This window comes from Hemiscyllium ocellatum, chromosome 39 (assembly GCF_020745735.1).
Source record: "Hemiscyllium ocellatum isolate sHemOce1 chromosome 39, sHemOce1.pat.X.cur, whole genome shotgun sequence".
NCBI classification, from domain to species: Eukaryota; Metazoa; Chordata; class Chondrichthyes; order Orectolobiformes; family Hemiscylliidae; genus Hemiscyllium; species Hemiscyllium ocellatum.
In genome coordinates, this window is record NC_083439.1 from 40,797,287 (window position 1) to 40,811,718 (window position 14,432).

Sequence of the window (14,432 nt, forward strand, 5' to 3'; positions counted from 1 at the left end):
ATTAATTTTTTTAACCTCATGATTTCCATCATCTCCAGTAATATGTCCTAAGTTATTCTTCCTTTTTGCTTCATTCCTAATCTGCCTCGAACTTAAAACCTGCACAACATGCTAAGCTGCTGCTTATCTTTCTACTTGACTCCATACTCCCTGTTGCTTTCCCTATTCCTTCCCTTCTCCCCGTCCCCGACTTACAAATTTAAAGTCGTAGTGACCACCCTATTTATCCTTTTCGCCAAAACACTGGTTTCAGATCAGTTCAGGTAGAGACTGTCCCATCAGTACAGATTGCCCCAGTTCCAAAATTAATGTCAATGTCCCATGAAATGGAATCCCTCTTTCCCACATCAGTCTCTTACCCACATGTTTACTTCCCTAATTTTCTTATCCCTATGCCAATTATAATCGGGCAGTAATTCAGAGATTATGACCCTTACGGACCTGTTCTTCCATTACCTTCCTAGTGCTTGATACTTCCCAAACAGGTCCTCCTTCCTAGCCTTGCCTATGTTGTTTGTGCCAACATGGGACCACAACAACTAGATCTTCTCCCTCCCGCCCCAATATCCTTCCAAGCTGTTCGGAAATGTCCTGCACCCTGGCACCGGGCAGGTAACCCGCCATGGGGGACTCCTGATCCAGCTCACAAGTGATACTATCTGTCCCCCTAATTATAGAATCTCCTATAACAACTAGTCTTTTTGCTCCCCCCTCTTGGATGGCCTTCTGCACCATGGTGCCGTGGTCAGCTGGCTCGCCTGTCCACAGCCCTTTTCCTCATCCATACAGGGAGCAAGAATCTGATACCTGTTGGACAAGGTCAAGGGCTGAGGCTCCTCCACTTCTGAACTCAGAAACCCTCTACCTGCCTCATTTACACCCTGTTGTTCCTGATCACGAACTAAATTTGAATTACTTAATCTACTGGGTGTGACTGCCTCCTGAAACAAAGCATCCAGGTAACTCTTTCCCCCTCCCGATGTGCCACAGTGTTTGAAGCTCTAATTCCAGATCATCAATTCTGATCCGGAGTTCTTCCAGCAACCAACACTTGCTGCAGGTGTGGTCATTGCCATTCACAATGGGATCAACCAGCCTATCATACAGCTACAGCACATCACCTGTCCAGCCTACTTATTTAATTATTTTATACAAATTTATCAGTTAAATAATTTCTAGTATTTCTCTGTTGTCTTATTCCATTGACCAACTAATAGTAAACTTTCAGTCAATCACATTATACAAAAGAAATATCAATTGAAACGCCTTCCCTTAGCCAACATATGAGAGTCCTTTTTTTTTGCTTAGAGGAGAAGGGCGTGTAGTGTCTCGGGATTCAGCCGCTCCCAAAATATATTCCTGAAACTCCCAAGGTAAGTTTTTATATTTTAAAATGACCTTCCAATCAGGCCATTCGTCCTGGCTGTCACTCCTCCCATTCCAACTGCCATTGAAAAAATAAAGAACAATTGTGATTAACTGTGTCTTTAAATTCCAGTCTCCTACTTTGACTCCAATAGTAAGTGCAAGGAACACATTAACTATTTAAGTAATAAGATTGAGTCCATGCATTCAGCTGCCTCTGCTGCTTCACTCCCTTCCCTCTGGTCAATAATCCACGAGGTATTGTCAGCCTTCAACAGAATTGTATTTGTAACGTCACAGTCCAGCCTGTCCCTCACTCTCCAATTACTATCAAGCTAATTCGATTAAGAGTGCAAGAAAGCATGAGAAGTAGCACCTGGCATACCTAAAAATTAGGTGCCAACCTGGTGAAGTCATAGCATGTGCATGCTAAATGGCAGAAGCAGCACAGAGCCAAGTAATTTCAAAACCAACAAAGCATATCAGAGCCCAATAACACAAACAGAAATTGCTGCAAAATCTCAGCGGGTTTGGCAGCAGCTGAGGAGAGAAGGCAGAATTTCCACACTGTCGGGATTCTATGAAAATTCCTTGAAATTAATGTTTCGGGTTGAATGACCCTTCTTCAGAACTGATGTTTTTGAAAATTCATTGTGGGCCTGGATGTCTCTGGCTGGCCAGCATTTATGGCCTGAGGCTTGCTCGGCCATTTCAGAGGGCAGCTGAGAGTCAACCGCATTGCTGAAGGTCTAGAGTCACATGTAAGGTCCGACCAGGTGAGGATGAAAGTGAGCACTACAGATGCTGGAGATCAGAGTCAAAGGATGGTGCTGAAAAAGCACAGCCAGTCAGGCAGCATTGGAGAAGCAGGAGAATTGATGTTTTGAGGATTCCTGATGAAGGGCTTATGCCGCCTGATTAGGTGAGGATGAACAACGTTAGTGAATCAGATGGGTTTTTCTGACAATTGATAATGGGTGTCATGGCCATCAGTAGATTCTTTGTTTTTATTATTCAATGCCCCATTCACAAGTATTTGACACAGATTATTGGAATGGCTGTGCTGTTTGCATTTGCTGTTTGCTAAGGAATAGGATCTAGTTTTACTAATACCCAGTCAGTTTTATCTTTTGATACAATTCTTTTCTGAAAGCCATAATTTAATATGCCTCCACACCAAAACCAAAAGCATTCTAGATCATTACCTCTTGTTGCATAAATAAGTTTTTGTCATGTGATTGCTTTTTTTTGTAAATTAACTTAAACCTTTGTTCTCTGTTTGTTTATTTAGCCTTTCTGCCAGCAAGATTAGCTTCTCTTTATGTGAATTGTTCAGGCTCTTTATGATATTGAACACTCGTATCAAATCTCCCTCTGCCCCCTCAGACCAAAATCCTGCTTCAGCAGTTGCCATGACTTTTAATCTCTCATCCTGAAAATGTTCTTTGGAAGTTTTTTCTGCATCCTTCCTAAAGCCTCAATGACTTTCCTAAAGTGTGGTGCCTCAAATTGGACACTGTACTGCTATAATACCAAAACAGTTTCCTGTCATTTATCATAGCTTATTTGCTTCTGTACTCTGCCATGTGTCTTCCTGTTTCATCAACCAGTGTCCTCTTGATGTCAGTTGGTATTCCCTTCATAGTTCCCAATATATCCGGGTTTTGTCATCTGCATGTTTTGAAGTTGTGTATCCAAATCTAAGTACAGGTTATTCTACTATAACATGCGTTTTGTCAGCACGAATTGGCTATAACATGATTGAGAAATTGAGAATGTTGTTTGGATTAAGCAAGCTTTCTGTTGAATGGGTGTGGTGATTTTCTTTCTGTTATCGATCTTCCACAGCATGATTTTCTATGACTGTTTTCCATACCACAATTTTCTATAGCATGAGGTTATAGAAGAACACAACTATCACATTATAGAAGAACGACCTGTATATATCACGAAGAGTAGAGTATCAGTACTGACTCTTGTATACATAATCCTTGTGAACAACATTGTTCACCACTACTTTGTCAGCATGCTGTCACCTGTTTTGTTCTAAATGTTGCAGCTTTGTTAACAAGCCTTTTTTGGAAGTCCACGCATACCACAATAAAATTTATTATCTTCATTGTTAGTTGCATGTTATTTGCCTTTAATAAATCTCTGCTGGCTTTCCTCAGTAACTCAATTGTCCAAGTGACTATTAATCCGTTCCAAAGAAAGGTACCTGAACTCAGTGTTAACTCTATTTTCTGTCTGCAGATGCTGCCAGACCTGCTGCGTATCTCCAGCAATTTTTATTATTGTTTGATCTCCAGCACCAGTGACCCACTTTCAATTGCAGTCTTGGGCAACTGCCTTTTGTGGAGATTGCACGTTTTCCCAGTGACTGCGTAGGTTTCCTCCAGGTGCTCTGGTTTCATCCCGCAGTCCAAAGCTGTGCAGGTTAGGTGGACTGGCCATGGGAGATGCAGAGTTATGGGTGATGGGCTGCTCTTTGGAGGGTTGATGTCGACTCGATTGGTTGAATGGCCTGTTTTCACACTGTGGGGATTCTCTGAATAGACTGATATCTATTCAGAGTTTTGTTTTATTGATTTCACTATTAATCTTAGGAAGTCATGTTGAAATTGTACAGGACATTGGTGAGGCCTATTCTGGAGTACTGTGTCTAGCTCTGGTCACCTTGTTGTTGGAAGGATATTATTCAGCTAGAGAGGATTCAGAAGCGATTTACCAGGATATTGCAGGGTATAAAAGGTTTGGAAAGGTTAGGCTGGAGCATAGGAGGTTGTGAAGTGACCTTTATAGAAATTTATAAAATCTTTGGGTTTTGGTAGAGTTAATGGTAGATGCATTTTCCCTATGATGGGGAATTTCAAGATGAGGGGCACGTTTTTAAGGTGAAAAGAGAAGGATTTTAAAAAGACTTGGGTGGCGGGGGGAGGGGAAATATTTTGCACAGAGGACATGGAATGAACTTCCCGAGGAAGAGGTGGATGTGGGCACACTTAAAATGTTTAAAGGACATTTTTGGTAAGTTCATGAACAGGAAAGGTTTGAAGGGATATGGGCCAGGAGCAGACAGGTGCGAATTGCTTAGTTTGGGATTATGTTCAGCATGGATCGCTTGGACTGAAGGATCTGTTCCCATGCTGTATGACTCTCTATGCTATCTTCTGTTACTGTACTATCTTTAAGGATCCTTGCATCTTTCAGTTTTTGCATATGTTCTGACATTTCTCCTTTTACAGTCACTGGTATATAAAACTATTAAAATGTAATTCACCTGGCTGGTTTGCTGTCCATCTCTAAAATAAATATTTTTATAATTATGATTTTAAAGACCTACACAATAACTTATATTTTGTGCTTTACACAGACTTTTTGCTGCAGTAGATGTTCTGGTCACTATGGGTGCGATTAAAGTCTCCCCTGATTATAACTGGTTCCGGAGTACAGTCCCACTGAAAAAGGCAAGTGCTGCATTTCTTTTCCTTTTGAAGGTGACTGTTAAATTCCAAATAGATGAGCCTTCTTCATTCTGTGCCGATTTCTTTAATATTATTTAATTAAGTTACTATTTTTTGTGCTTGTTTTACATGTAATCTGATAAATTGGTACCAAGTTTGTCAGGTACCCTTGTTCATGTTGTACCCTGTGCTCTAAATGTGGGATTGTTTTTCATTTGAAAAATATCTTTATATACATAGTTACTTAACCAGTTTGGTTTTGGACAGGAACATACAAACAAACAAACATCGGAGTTTGACTCTATCCAGCAAACAAAGCACAGGCATGTCTTGCATAAACAAACCAGAAATTGCTGGAAAAGCTCAGCATTATCTGTCAAGAGAATTAGACTTAACATTTCAGGTCGATTGACTCTTCCTCAGAACTGATGGAGACTCAGAAAATGTCAGTTTATATGCAAAAGACATGGTGGGGGAGGGGACAAGACCACTTTTAATAGCCATTTCTAATTTGTACAAGACCATAATTACATATATTTGAGGCACCAACAACTGAACGGACACCCATTTAACTTTGGCAGAAGGAACCTTAAATGGTGGTCTTTCCTCACTGCCTTAGTAGCAGCTACTGCTAGTTTCAGTGCTTCCCTCAGCACGTAGTCCTGGACCTTGGAATGTGTTAGTGCGCAAATCGACTTGAGCAAGGTCAACTCATTGCTGTAGAAGAGCAACAAGTTTCAGGCAGACCAAAGACCATCTTTTACAAGTTGATGGTCCTCCGGGCACAGTTGACTTTTGTCTGTGTATGTATCCTGGGAACAGACCACATAGCACAGAGACCTGTGACATGGAGATGCTTGGGACGAACCTCAACAAAATGACTGCATCTTTCTCCAGACTTCCTTTGCAAAGGCACATTTCAGAAGATGTGTAACAATCTTTACCCTCTTCAGCCTCTTCAAAGGCAGCGTGGGGTGACACTAAGAGTCCAGGTATACAAAAAGGACCTCACAGGTAACACCCTTCTCACCACCAACCAAATGGTGGTTTTGAAAGTTGTTTGAAAGTTCTGGTGATGAGGCATTCCGCCAAATGACTTGGACATTCTGCTCAGGAAAGAATCTGACAGGATCCACCTTCTCCTTTTCCCTGCAAGGTTTCGCAGACACAAATTTTTTCAATGAAGGAAAGGTGAAAACTTGGAGTGTTCCATGGAAATGAGACCAGTCCATTTTTTACAATACCAGGGACAGGTAGAATCTTAGTATGCAGTGACACTTAGTAAATACACAGCCTGAAGCAATGACACGCACAGGTAGCATAAGATAAGGGTGGCAATGGCATCCAGTGTTGTGTACATATGTCCCTGTGGACATAGCCCACCTTAGACTTCCAGATGAAGTGGAAGATGGCTCATGTGACTTCAATGGCACAGGTTCAGGGAATCTAGAATAACAGTGTGTGCCTCACACCTGATGACCAGGTATTTACTTGCAATGCAGATGGAGTAGTGCTCCTAAAATCTGTCTGCTTCACCTTGGCAATGCACTTCTTCCAAGATTTTGCACAAGACTCAGCCGCTCCAAACCAAGTTCCCAGCACCTTCAGGTAATCTTTTCTGACATTGAAGGGAATAAAGGATTGGCTAGCCCAGTTTCAAAAGGATGTGGCCACTCTGTTGCCTTGATTTATCTCTGCTCCTGAGTTAATTTGAACTGGTTGCAGATGCTCATGAATATGTGCACTGACTGTCGATCCAAGCAGAAAATGGTGATGTCATCCATGTACAGGGAAACCTTGACCAGCAAGCCTCTACTAGCTGGAATAGACAGCCCTCTCGGGTCCAGTCCTTCCTGATGAACTCGGCAAAAAGCTGTATGCAACACACAAACAAGGCAGGAGAGAATGGGCAGCCCCACTGATTCCACATCTGAACGGGAAGTTTTCTGATTCCCACCTGTTAATTAAGACTATGCTAACGATGTAGGTGTAGAGTCGTTGGGTCCAATTGTGGATTCCCTCCCCAAAGCCCATTTTGGACACTGTCCCACATGTATGTGTGCAATATCCTCCTTCTGGTCCAGGCTGATGAAAGCAGATGTCCACCTTCTCCCCTTTCTAGCATGCAGGATTGCTGTGCTTCAGGTGGTGGAATATGTACATAATATCCAGTACTCAAGCTGTGGTTTGCCTGTTGGTCCAGGCGTGGGTAAGTGCCCAGGATTGTACCCAGCCTTCAGATGTGAGGTCCCTGTGCCAGGATTGACTCTGTACTCCTTTTGTGAGCAACTGATATCTTTTGTAGACTCTCTTGTTCTTACATTTAAAAACGTAAGAACTAGGAGCAAGAATAGGCCATCTGGCTCTTTGATCCTGCTCTGCCATTCAAGAAGATCATGGCTGATCTTTTTGTGGACTCAGCTGCACTTGCCCATGCTCTCACCATATCCCTTAATTAATTTAAAAGAAACCTATCTTAGCTATAAAAAGTTTACTGAAGTAGCATCAGCTACTTCATCTGGGCAAGGAATTCAATAGATTTACAACCCTCTGGGTGAAGAAGTTCCTTCTCAATTCAGTCCTCAAACTGCTCCCTCTAATCTTGAGGCTATGCCCTCTTGTCCTAGCTTCACCTGCCAGTGGAAAGTCCTCTTTACTTCTATTGCCTTCAGAATTTTGTGTGTTTCTGTAAGATTGCCGCCTCCTTCTTCTGAATTCCATTGAATATAATCCCGGTCTATTCAATATCTCCTCATAAGCCAACCCCCTCAACTCCGGAATCAACCTAGTGAACCTCCTCTGCAACCCTTCCAGTGTCAGTACATCCTTTCCCAAGTAAGGAGACCAAAACTGCTTGCACAACTCCAGGTGTGGCCTCACCAGCACCCTCTACAGCTGCAACATAACCTCCCTGCTTTTAAACTCAATCCTTTTAGCAATGAAGGACAAAATTCCATCTGCCTTGTAACTACTTGTACCTGCAGACCCAGGTCCTTTTGCATAGTAGCATGCTGCAACTTTTTACCATTCAAGTAATAGTCCTTTTTACTGTTACTCCTACCAAATTGGATGACTTCACATTTATTAACATTCCACTCTATCTAGTGAAACTTTGCAGAGGAGCATAGTGGACCTTTGTCCACTATGTTCCTCTGCAAAGTTTCACATTCATCTGACACAAATTTGACACATCATCTATATAAATTATGAATAATTGCGGCCCCTTCACTGATCCCTGAGGCACACCACAGTTTGCTAATTGCCAGCCAGAAAAACACTCATTTATCCCCGCCGTTTGCTTCCTGTTGGATAACCATTAACCCCATTTATTTTCTTCCCTGCTTCAGTTCAATGCTTGCAGTTGCAATGAACTGCCCACAAGAGCTCATTGGGTCCTTCCCCCCACTGCTTATCCCAATTTTTAAGTTTATTTTTATCTTCCTCGGTCTGCTTTGTCTTGATTTGACATTAACTAACTAGCATATTTCACTTCCTGAGCTATTCAAGCTAAGATACTTCTTTTTAAAGCAATGTGTAACTGAAATCAAGTGGATAAAGGTTGGCGACATCTGTTTGTATGGTAGTTAATTAACAATTAATTGGTGTTAATGTTTCAAATATAGTTTTTTTCTGGTCTTGTGAAAAATCTATTACAGAGAGTTTAAACACTCTCTTCTCTCCACAGATTCTACTTGTTTTCTTCAATACATTGATTCAATTTGCTCTTTTTCTAATATTTGCATTTCCAGCTCCTCATTGTTTGACCCTTCCCTTAAGTTAGTGTCTTCAGAAAAGTTAAGAGCTTTAAAAAAGAATAAATTTTGGCACAAAATGAGGTAATTTAGCTGATTTTGTGTTATTGAAAAGAAAACTTAAAATTAAGTCTAAGTCTTCCAACTCTTGTTGCACAGGGCTGTGGATTGCAAGTGTCTTACTGAGTTTTTATAGATACCATGAGGATCTGCCTCTATCACCCTTTCAGATAATGATCTCCAGACCCCTACCACCCTCTCAGTGGAAAACATGCTACACTTATCTCTAATCCTTTTCCTGGTTGTTTTGAATTTAAACCTTCTAATTATTGATTTCTTTACAAAGGAAAATAGGTCCTGATCAGTTTATTCAGGTACTTCATAATTTCATTCACCTCCGGTCAATTGTCCCATTGCTATTTCTGCTCTAAAAGAATAAATCCAGTCCTTGACTTTTCCTCATAGCTAAAATTCTCCATTTCTGACAGCATAGTCATAAATCCTACAGCCTCTCACATTCTTTCTGTGATGCAGTGACCAGAATTCTCTGCAGTTGAACTGGTGACTTCTACCATTCAGAAGGACATGAGCAGCAGGCACAAAGGAACAACATCATCGACTGGTTTCCTCAGAGACTAACACCATCCTTACTTAGCAGTTTACTGCGGTTCATTCATTGTCTTGAAATTAAAATTCTGGCACTCCCCAGGAAGATGTTGGATGTAGCTGCTCCTGATGGACAGTAGTCATTTATCTGCAGTATCACTGCATTGTAATGTTATTAAATGGGTATTTGGATAGGAAAGGTTTAGAAGGATATGGGCCAAATACAGGGAAATGGAACTAATTTCCGTTTAGTTCCATTAGGCTGGCATGGATGGGTTGGGCCCAAGGGCCTATTTCTGTGCTGTAAGATTCTACTTAACTCAAAATTTCATGATAACCATAGAGTGACAGAAATGGGTAAGCACAGAAACAAAATAATGAAAGGTCAAAGGAAAGAAAAATCACAAGGGACAACTGAGCCACTAACATTCATAACAAATTGGATAAATTGATAGCACAGAACAAATAAGGATGTATGACAGCCATTACAGAATTTGGTTCTAAAGTTATAATGGGTGGGAGTGACAAATGGAGGGGAATGCCTGGGAATGTGTGAAAATATACCATGGAGAACGCTAGAGTGCATTGGTGCACGAAGAAAAGTGAGCATGAATGTGACAAAATATGCTTGTCAGGGAGAGTGACTCAAAGCAAGGGCAAGTCAAAGATGCTAGGGAGAGTGTTTGAATGCATGCATGTGCTAGGAACTGTGGAAGAGTTGGACGAAAGTTTTGTTTTCGAGCTGTATGACTATGACTCAGTGTTAAGGGTAAAATGAGAAATTTATTCACTCAAAGGGTTGTGGATGTTTGGAATTCTTTACCCGAAAAGCTTAAGAATGTCCTAGTGTTGAATATATTGAGGATGAGATCAGATTTGTCCGTTGCTTGCAATCCAGGGATTTGGGGACCGTATGGGAAAGTAGATCTAAGGCAGTTCAACACAGATTATATTGGGTAGTGGGGCAGGCCTGGTAGGCTTATCCACGTTGTATTTCTTATGTTCATCCTGATATTTTGTTATCCATTTTACGGGCTAAACACTGATCATTTAATCTTTTTACACTCCCTTTTTATAGTACCATTGTTTCTCTCCCATTCAACAGACTATAGCTTGGAGATTAGTGATCTTGGGTTTAACACTCGTCCATCATTACATCATTTAATCTGTATTAGATATCCTCCATCAGGTGTGGGTTCATTGCAGCTAGATCTGACATTCCTCAACCAAGATTCTATCACAAGCATATATCTTTATGATTTTGCAAGGATCCCTCAATGTAATATTCAGAAGAAAGAACAGTTTTCAGTCACTTGGAGTCGATCTAATTCAGATTTTGTCTAACTCAAATTTATTCCATACCACAGATAATAGTGGATGATGATGACAGTAAAGTCTGGTCCCTTTATGATGCAGGACCCAGAAACATAAGATGCCCAATAATATTCCTCCCCCCAGTAAGTGGAACAGCAGATGTTTTTTTTCATCAAATTTTGGCCTTAACTGGATGGGGCTACAGAGTTATCTCTGTAAGTATAACTTTCTTTGCTCTATTATTCTATGAAGCAAAATTTTCGAAAAGAGTTTAGTTACATTTTTCCAAATGACCATTTAATTGCAAATAAGGCTTCTTGGCTTCGTTATATTATAATAGCAAAATTAATAATTAAATTTAAAAATTGTTGTTTTTTGCATGTGTTGATGTATTGGTAACTTATATGCATTTTCATTTCAGCAAGAGCATTTACCTGAAAAATATAGATACATTGAATTAATGTAACGTATGTCAGCTCACCTGTTGGCTCCCAAAAGGCTGTTCACTATTGACTAAGCATGTGTGATAGAATACTCCTCAATTACCTGAATGAATGCAGCTCCAATAACAAAATAAGCTTGACACTATCTGAGACAAAGCAATTCGCTTAATTGACACCACATCCTCATTCACCCTCTCCTCCACCAAAGCTCAGTAGCAGCAGTGCATGCCATCTACAAGACGCACTGCAGAAGTTCACCATGGCTCCTTACATGCTAGCTTCCAAATCCAAGAACACTTGCATGTGAAAGAACAGGGGCTATGGGTACAGTGGCACCTGTAAGTTCTGTGAACATCTTAAGAGCATCCAGAGTTGGGACAATAGCCTCATTATTGCTAGATTGTTGGGTTTGAATCCCACTGTAACATATGGTGAAATTTGAATTCAAAGAGGAATCTGGAATTAAAAGTCTAATGAGAAGCCATCGTTGATTGTTTGAAAAGCCCATCTGGTTCACTAATGTGCTTTAGGGAAAGGAAACTGTCATACTACCTGGTCTGGCCTACTTATGACTCCAGACCCACATCATCATGGTTGACTGTCTGGGTAGTTGACATCCTCGTCCCATGAATGAATCAAAAAAAATTCCAGTGTGTGTTCGGAAGGCTTGTCCCACTCTTGCAGAAATATGGTAATTCCTCAGTAGTATGATAAACTATCTATCTCAGCATCTCAAATTTTTTTCTGGTGTACCTACGTGAGACAGTTAGTATCTAGACTGCTGCCACATGCCATCAGTCTTGGTTCGCCCCTGTTGGCTACCCAGGCATGCTTCCTCTTCAGGGCACAATTACCCAACTCGTGGGTCTTTGCTGTTTTAATGCTGTTGCAGTTTACTTATCACTGCAACCAACTCCTGCTTCAGTAATAACATGATCTTCTTATTCCTTAGTCTGTCTCTGCAGCATTATGTTACCTTCAAAGTCGTCTCTTCCTGGTGAAGAAAAGATACTAATGATCCTGACTAAGACCCTCTTAGTTTGATGTTTCCATAGCTCCCTGTCTTTCACAAACCTCCACACACTGTATTTTAATATATTTTCTCCTCCTTGTCTTCAGCAGTCAATAAGCTCCTCTCTGGCCCAGCCCAACCCCCACCCACCGTCCAACCTGCCCAACCAATCTGGGTTTCTTTCTTTCTGAAATAAAAATAGAAGTTTCTGGAAAAGCTCAGCAGTCTGGCAGCATCTGTGAGGAAAGCTCAGAGTAAATCTAATTAGAGTAAACTCTGATTTCTGTTCACAGATGCTGCCAGACCAATTAGGTTTTCCAAACAATTTTTAGATTTTTGTTTAAGCAGCATCAGCAGTTCTTTCAGTTTCTCTTTCTATCTGTGTCTGTTTTACTTTCCTGTTCTCTCTCTGTGTCTGTGTGTGTGTCTTTGTCTTTGTCTGTCTGTGACTTTGTGTTTCTCTACCTTTCTGTCTATGCATCTCTTTTGTTGGTGTCTCTCGCCATATCTCTCTCTCTCTCTCTCTGTCATAGAACATAGAACACAGGAAGTTACAGTGCAGTACAGGCCCTTCGGCCCTTGATATTGCGCCGTCAGAATTAATCTGATGCCCATCTAACCTGCTACCGTTCCATTATTATCCATATGTATGTCCAATGCCTATTTAAGTGCCCTTAACGCGGCACACTCCTATACTCTGAATAAAGAAACTACCCCTGATATCTGTCCTAATTCTATCACCCCTCAAATTAGAGCTAAGGCCCTCATGTTAGCCTTCACCATCCGAGGAAAAAGGCTCTCATTGTCTACCCCATCTAATCCTCTTATTTTATACATCTCGATTTAAGTCGCCTCTCAATCTTCTTCTCTCCGACTGAAAACAGCCTCATTCCCTCAGCCTTTCCTCAAAAGACCTTCCTTCCATACCAGGCAAAATCCTAGTAAATCTCCTCTGAACCCTTTCGAAAGCTTCCACATCCTTCCTACAAAGCAGTGGCCAGAAATGTACACAATACTCCAGGTGTCTTGTCAGCTGAAGCATGACCTCGTTACTCCGAAACTCGATCCCCCATCAATAAACGTCAACACACCATATACCTTCTTAACAACCTCGGTGGCAACGTTTCGGGGTTTGTGCATCTGGACACCGAGATGTCTCCGTTCATCTACACTGCCAAGAATTTTACCATTTGCCCAATACTTTGCATTCCTGTTATTTCTTCTGAAGTGAACTACCTTACACTTTTCCACATTAAACTCCATTTGCCACTTTTCCACCCAGCTCTTATGTATGTTCCTCTGTAACCCACAACATCCTTCAGCAGTACCCACAGCTCTGTCTCCCTTAGTGTCATCTGCAAATTTACTAACCCATCCTTCTACGTTCACAGCCAGATCATTTATAAAAATGGCAACAGCAGTGGCCCCAAAACAGATCCTTGCGGCACACCACTGATAACTGAGCTCCTGGATGAACATTTCCCATCAACCACCACTTTGTCTTCTTTCAGCTAGCCAATTTCTGATTTGAGGTCGCTAAATCACCTTCAATCCTGAAACTCCATTTTGTGCAATAGCCTACTTTGGGGAATTTTATCAAACGCCTTACTGAAGTCCAAATACACCATATCAACCGCTTTACCTTCATCCACCCATTTTGTCACCACCTTGAAGAACTCAATAAGGCGAGTTAGGCATAACCTACCTTTCACAAAACTGTGTGACTATCTCTAATTAAATTATTCCTTTCCAGATGATTATAAATCCTTTTCTCTTTTAACCTTTTCCAACACATTACCCACTACTGAAGTAAGGCTCATTGGTTGCCTCAATTCCCCTCCTTAAACAAGGGAACAATATTTGCTATCCTCCAGTCTTCTGGCACTATTTCTGTAGACAATGATGACACAAAGATCAAAGCCAAAGGCTCTGCAATCTCCTCCCTCATTTCCCAGAGAATCTGAGGATAAATCCCATCCATCCCAGGGGGCTTATCTATTTTCAGATCTTCCAAAATTGTTAAAACCTCCTCGTTATCAACCACAATCCCATCTAATCTAGTAGCCTGTATCTCCGTATTCTCACTAACATTGCCCTTTTGCAATGTGAATACTGACAAAAAGTATTCATTAAGGGCTTCCCCTGTGTCCTCAGATTCCACACACAACTTCCACTATTATCTTTGTTTGGCCTTAATTTTACTCCAGTCATTCTTTTATTCCTGAAATACCTATAGAAGGCCTTAGAGTTTTCCTTGATCCTATCTGCAACCAACTTTTCATGACCCGTCCTGGCTGTTCTTAGCTCTCTCCTTTTGATCTTTTCTGGCTAACTTAACTCTCAAGTTCTCAAACTGAGCCTTCACACCTCATCCTCATATAATCCGCCGCCTTCCTCTTGACAAGAGCTTCAACTTCTTTAGATTCTTTGTGGGCGGCACAGTGGCACAGTGGTTAGCACTGCTGCCTCACAGCGC

At 41.2% G+C, this 14,432-nt stretch overlaps 1 protein-coding gene across 5 annotated transcripts in view; it reads left to right on the forward strand.

Moving 5' to 3' along the window:
* spg21 (SPG21 abhydrolase domain containing, maspardin) overlaps nt 1–14,432 on the forward strand; it is a 157,844-nt gene that overhangs the window by 36,439 nt on the left and 106,973 nt on the right. For all 5 annotated transcript variants that reach the window (XM_060852797.1, XM_060852800.1, XM_060852796.1 and 2 more), the window contains 2 exons: nt 4,739–4,832; nt 10,555–10,716. In XM_060852797.1, coding sequence (XP_060708780.1) covers nt 4,770–4,832; nt 10,555–10,716 — 225 coding nt within the window. In that variant the 5' untranslated portion in view covers nt 4,739–4,769. The remainder of the gene's footprint in view (nt 1–4,738; nt 4,833–10,554; nt 10,717–14,432) is intronic.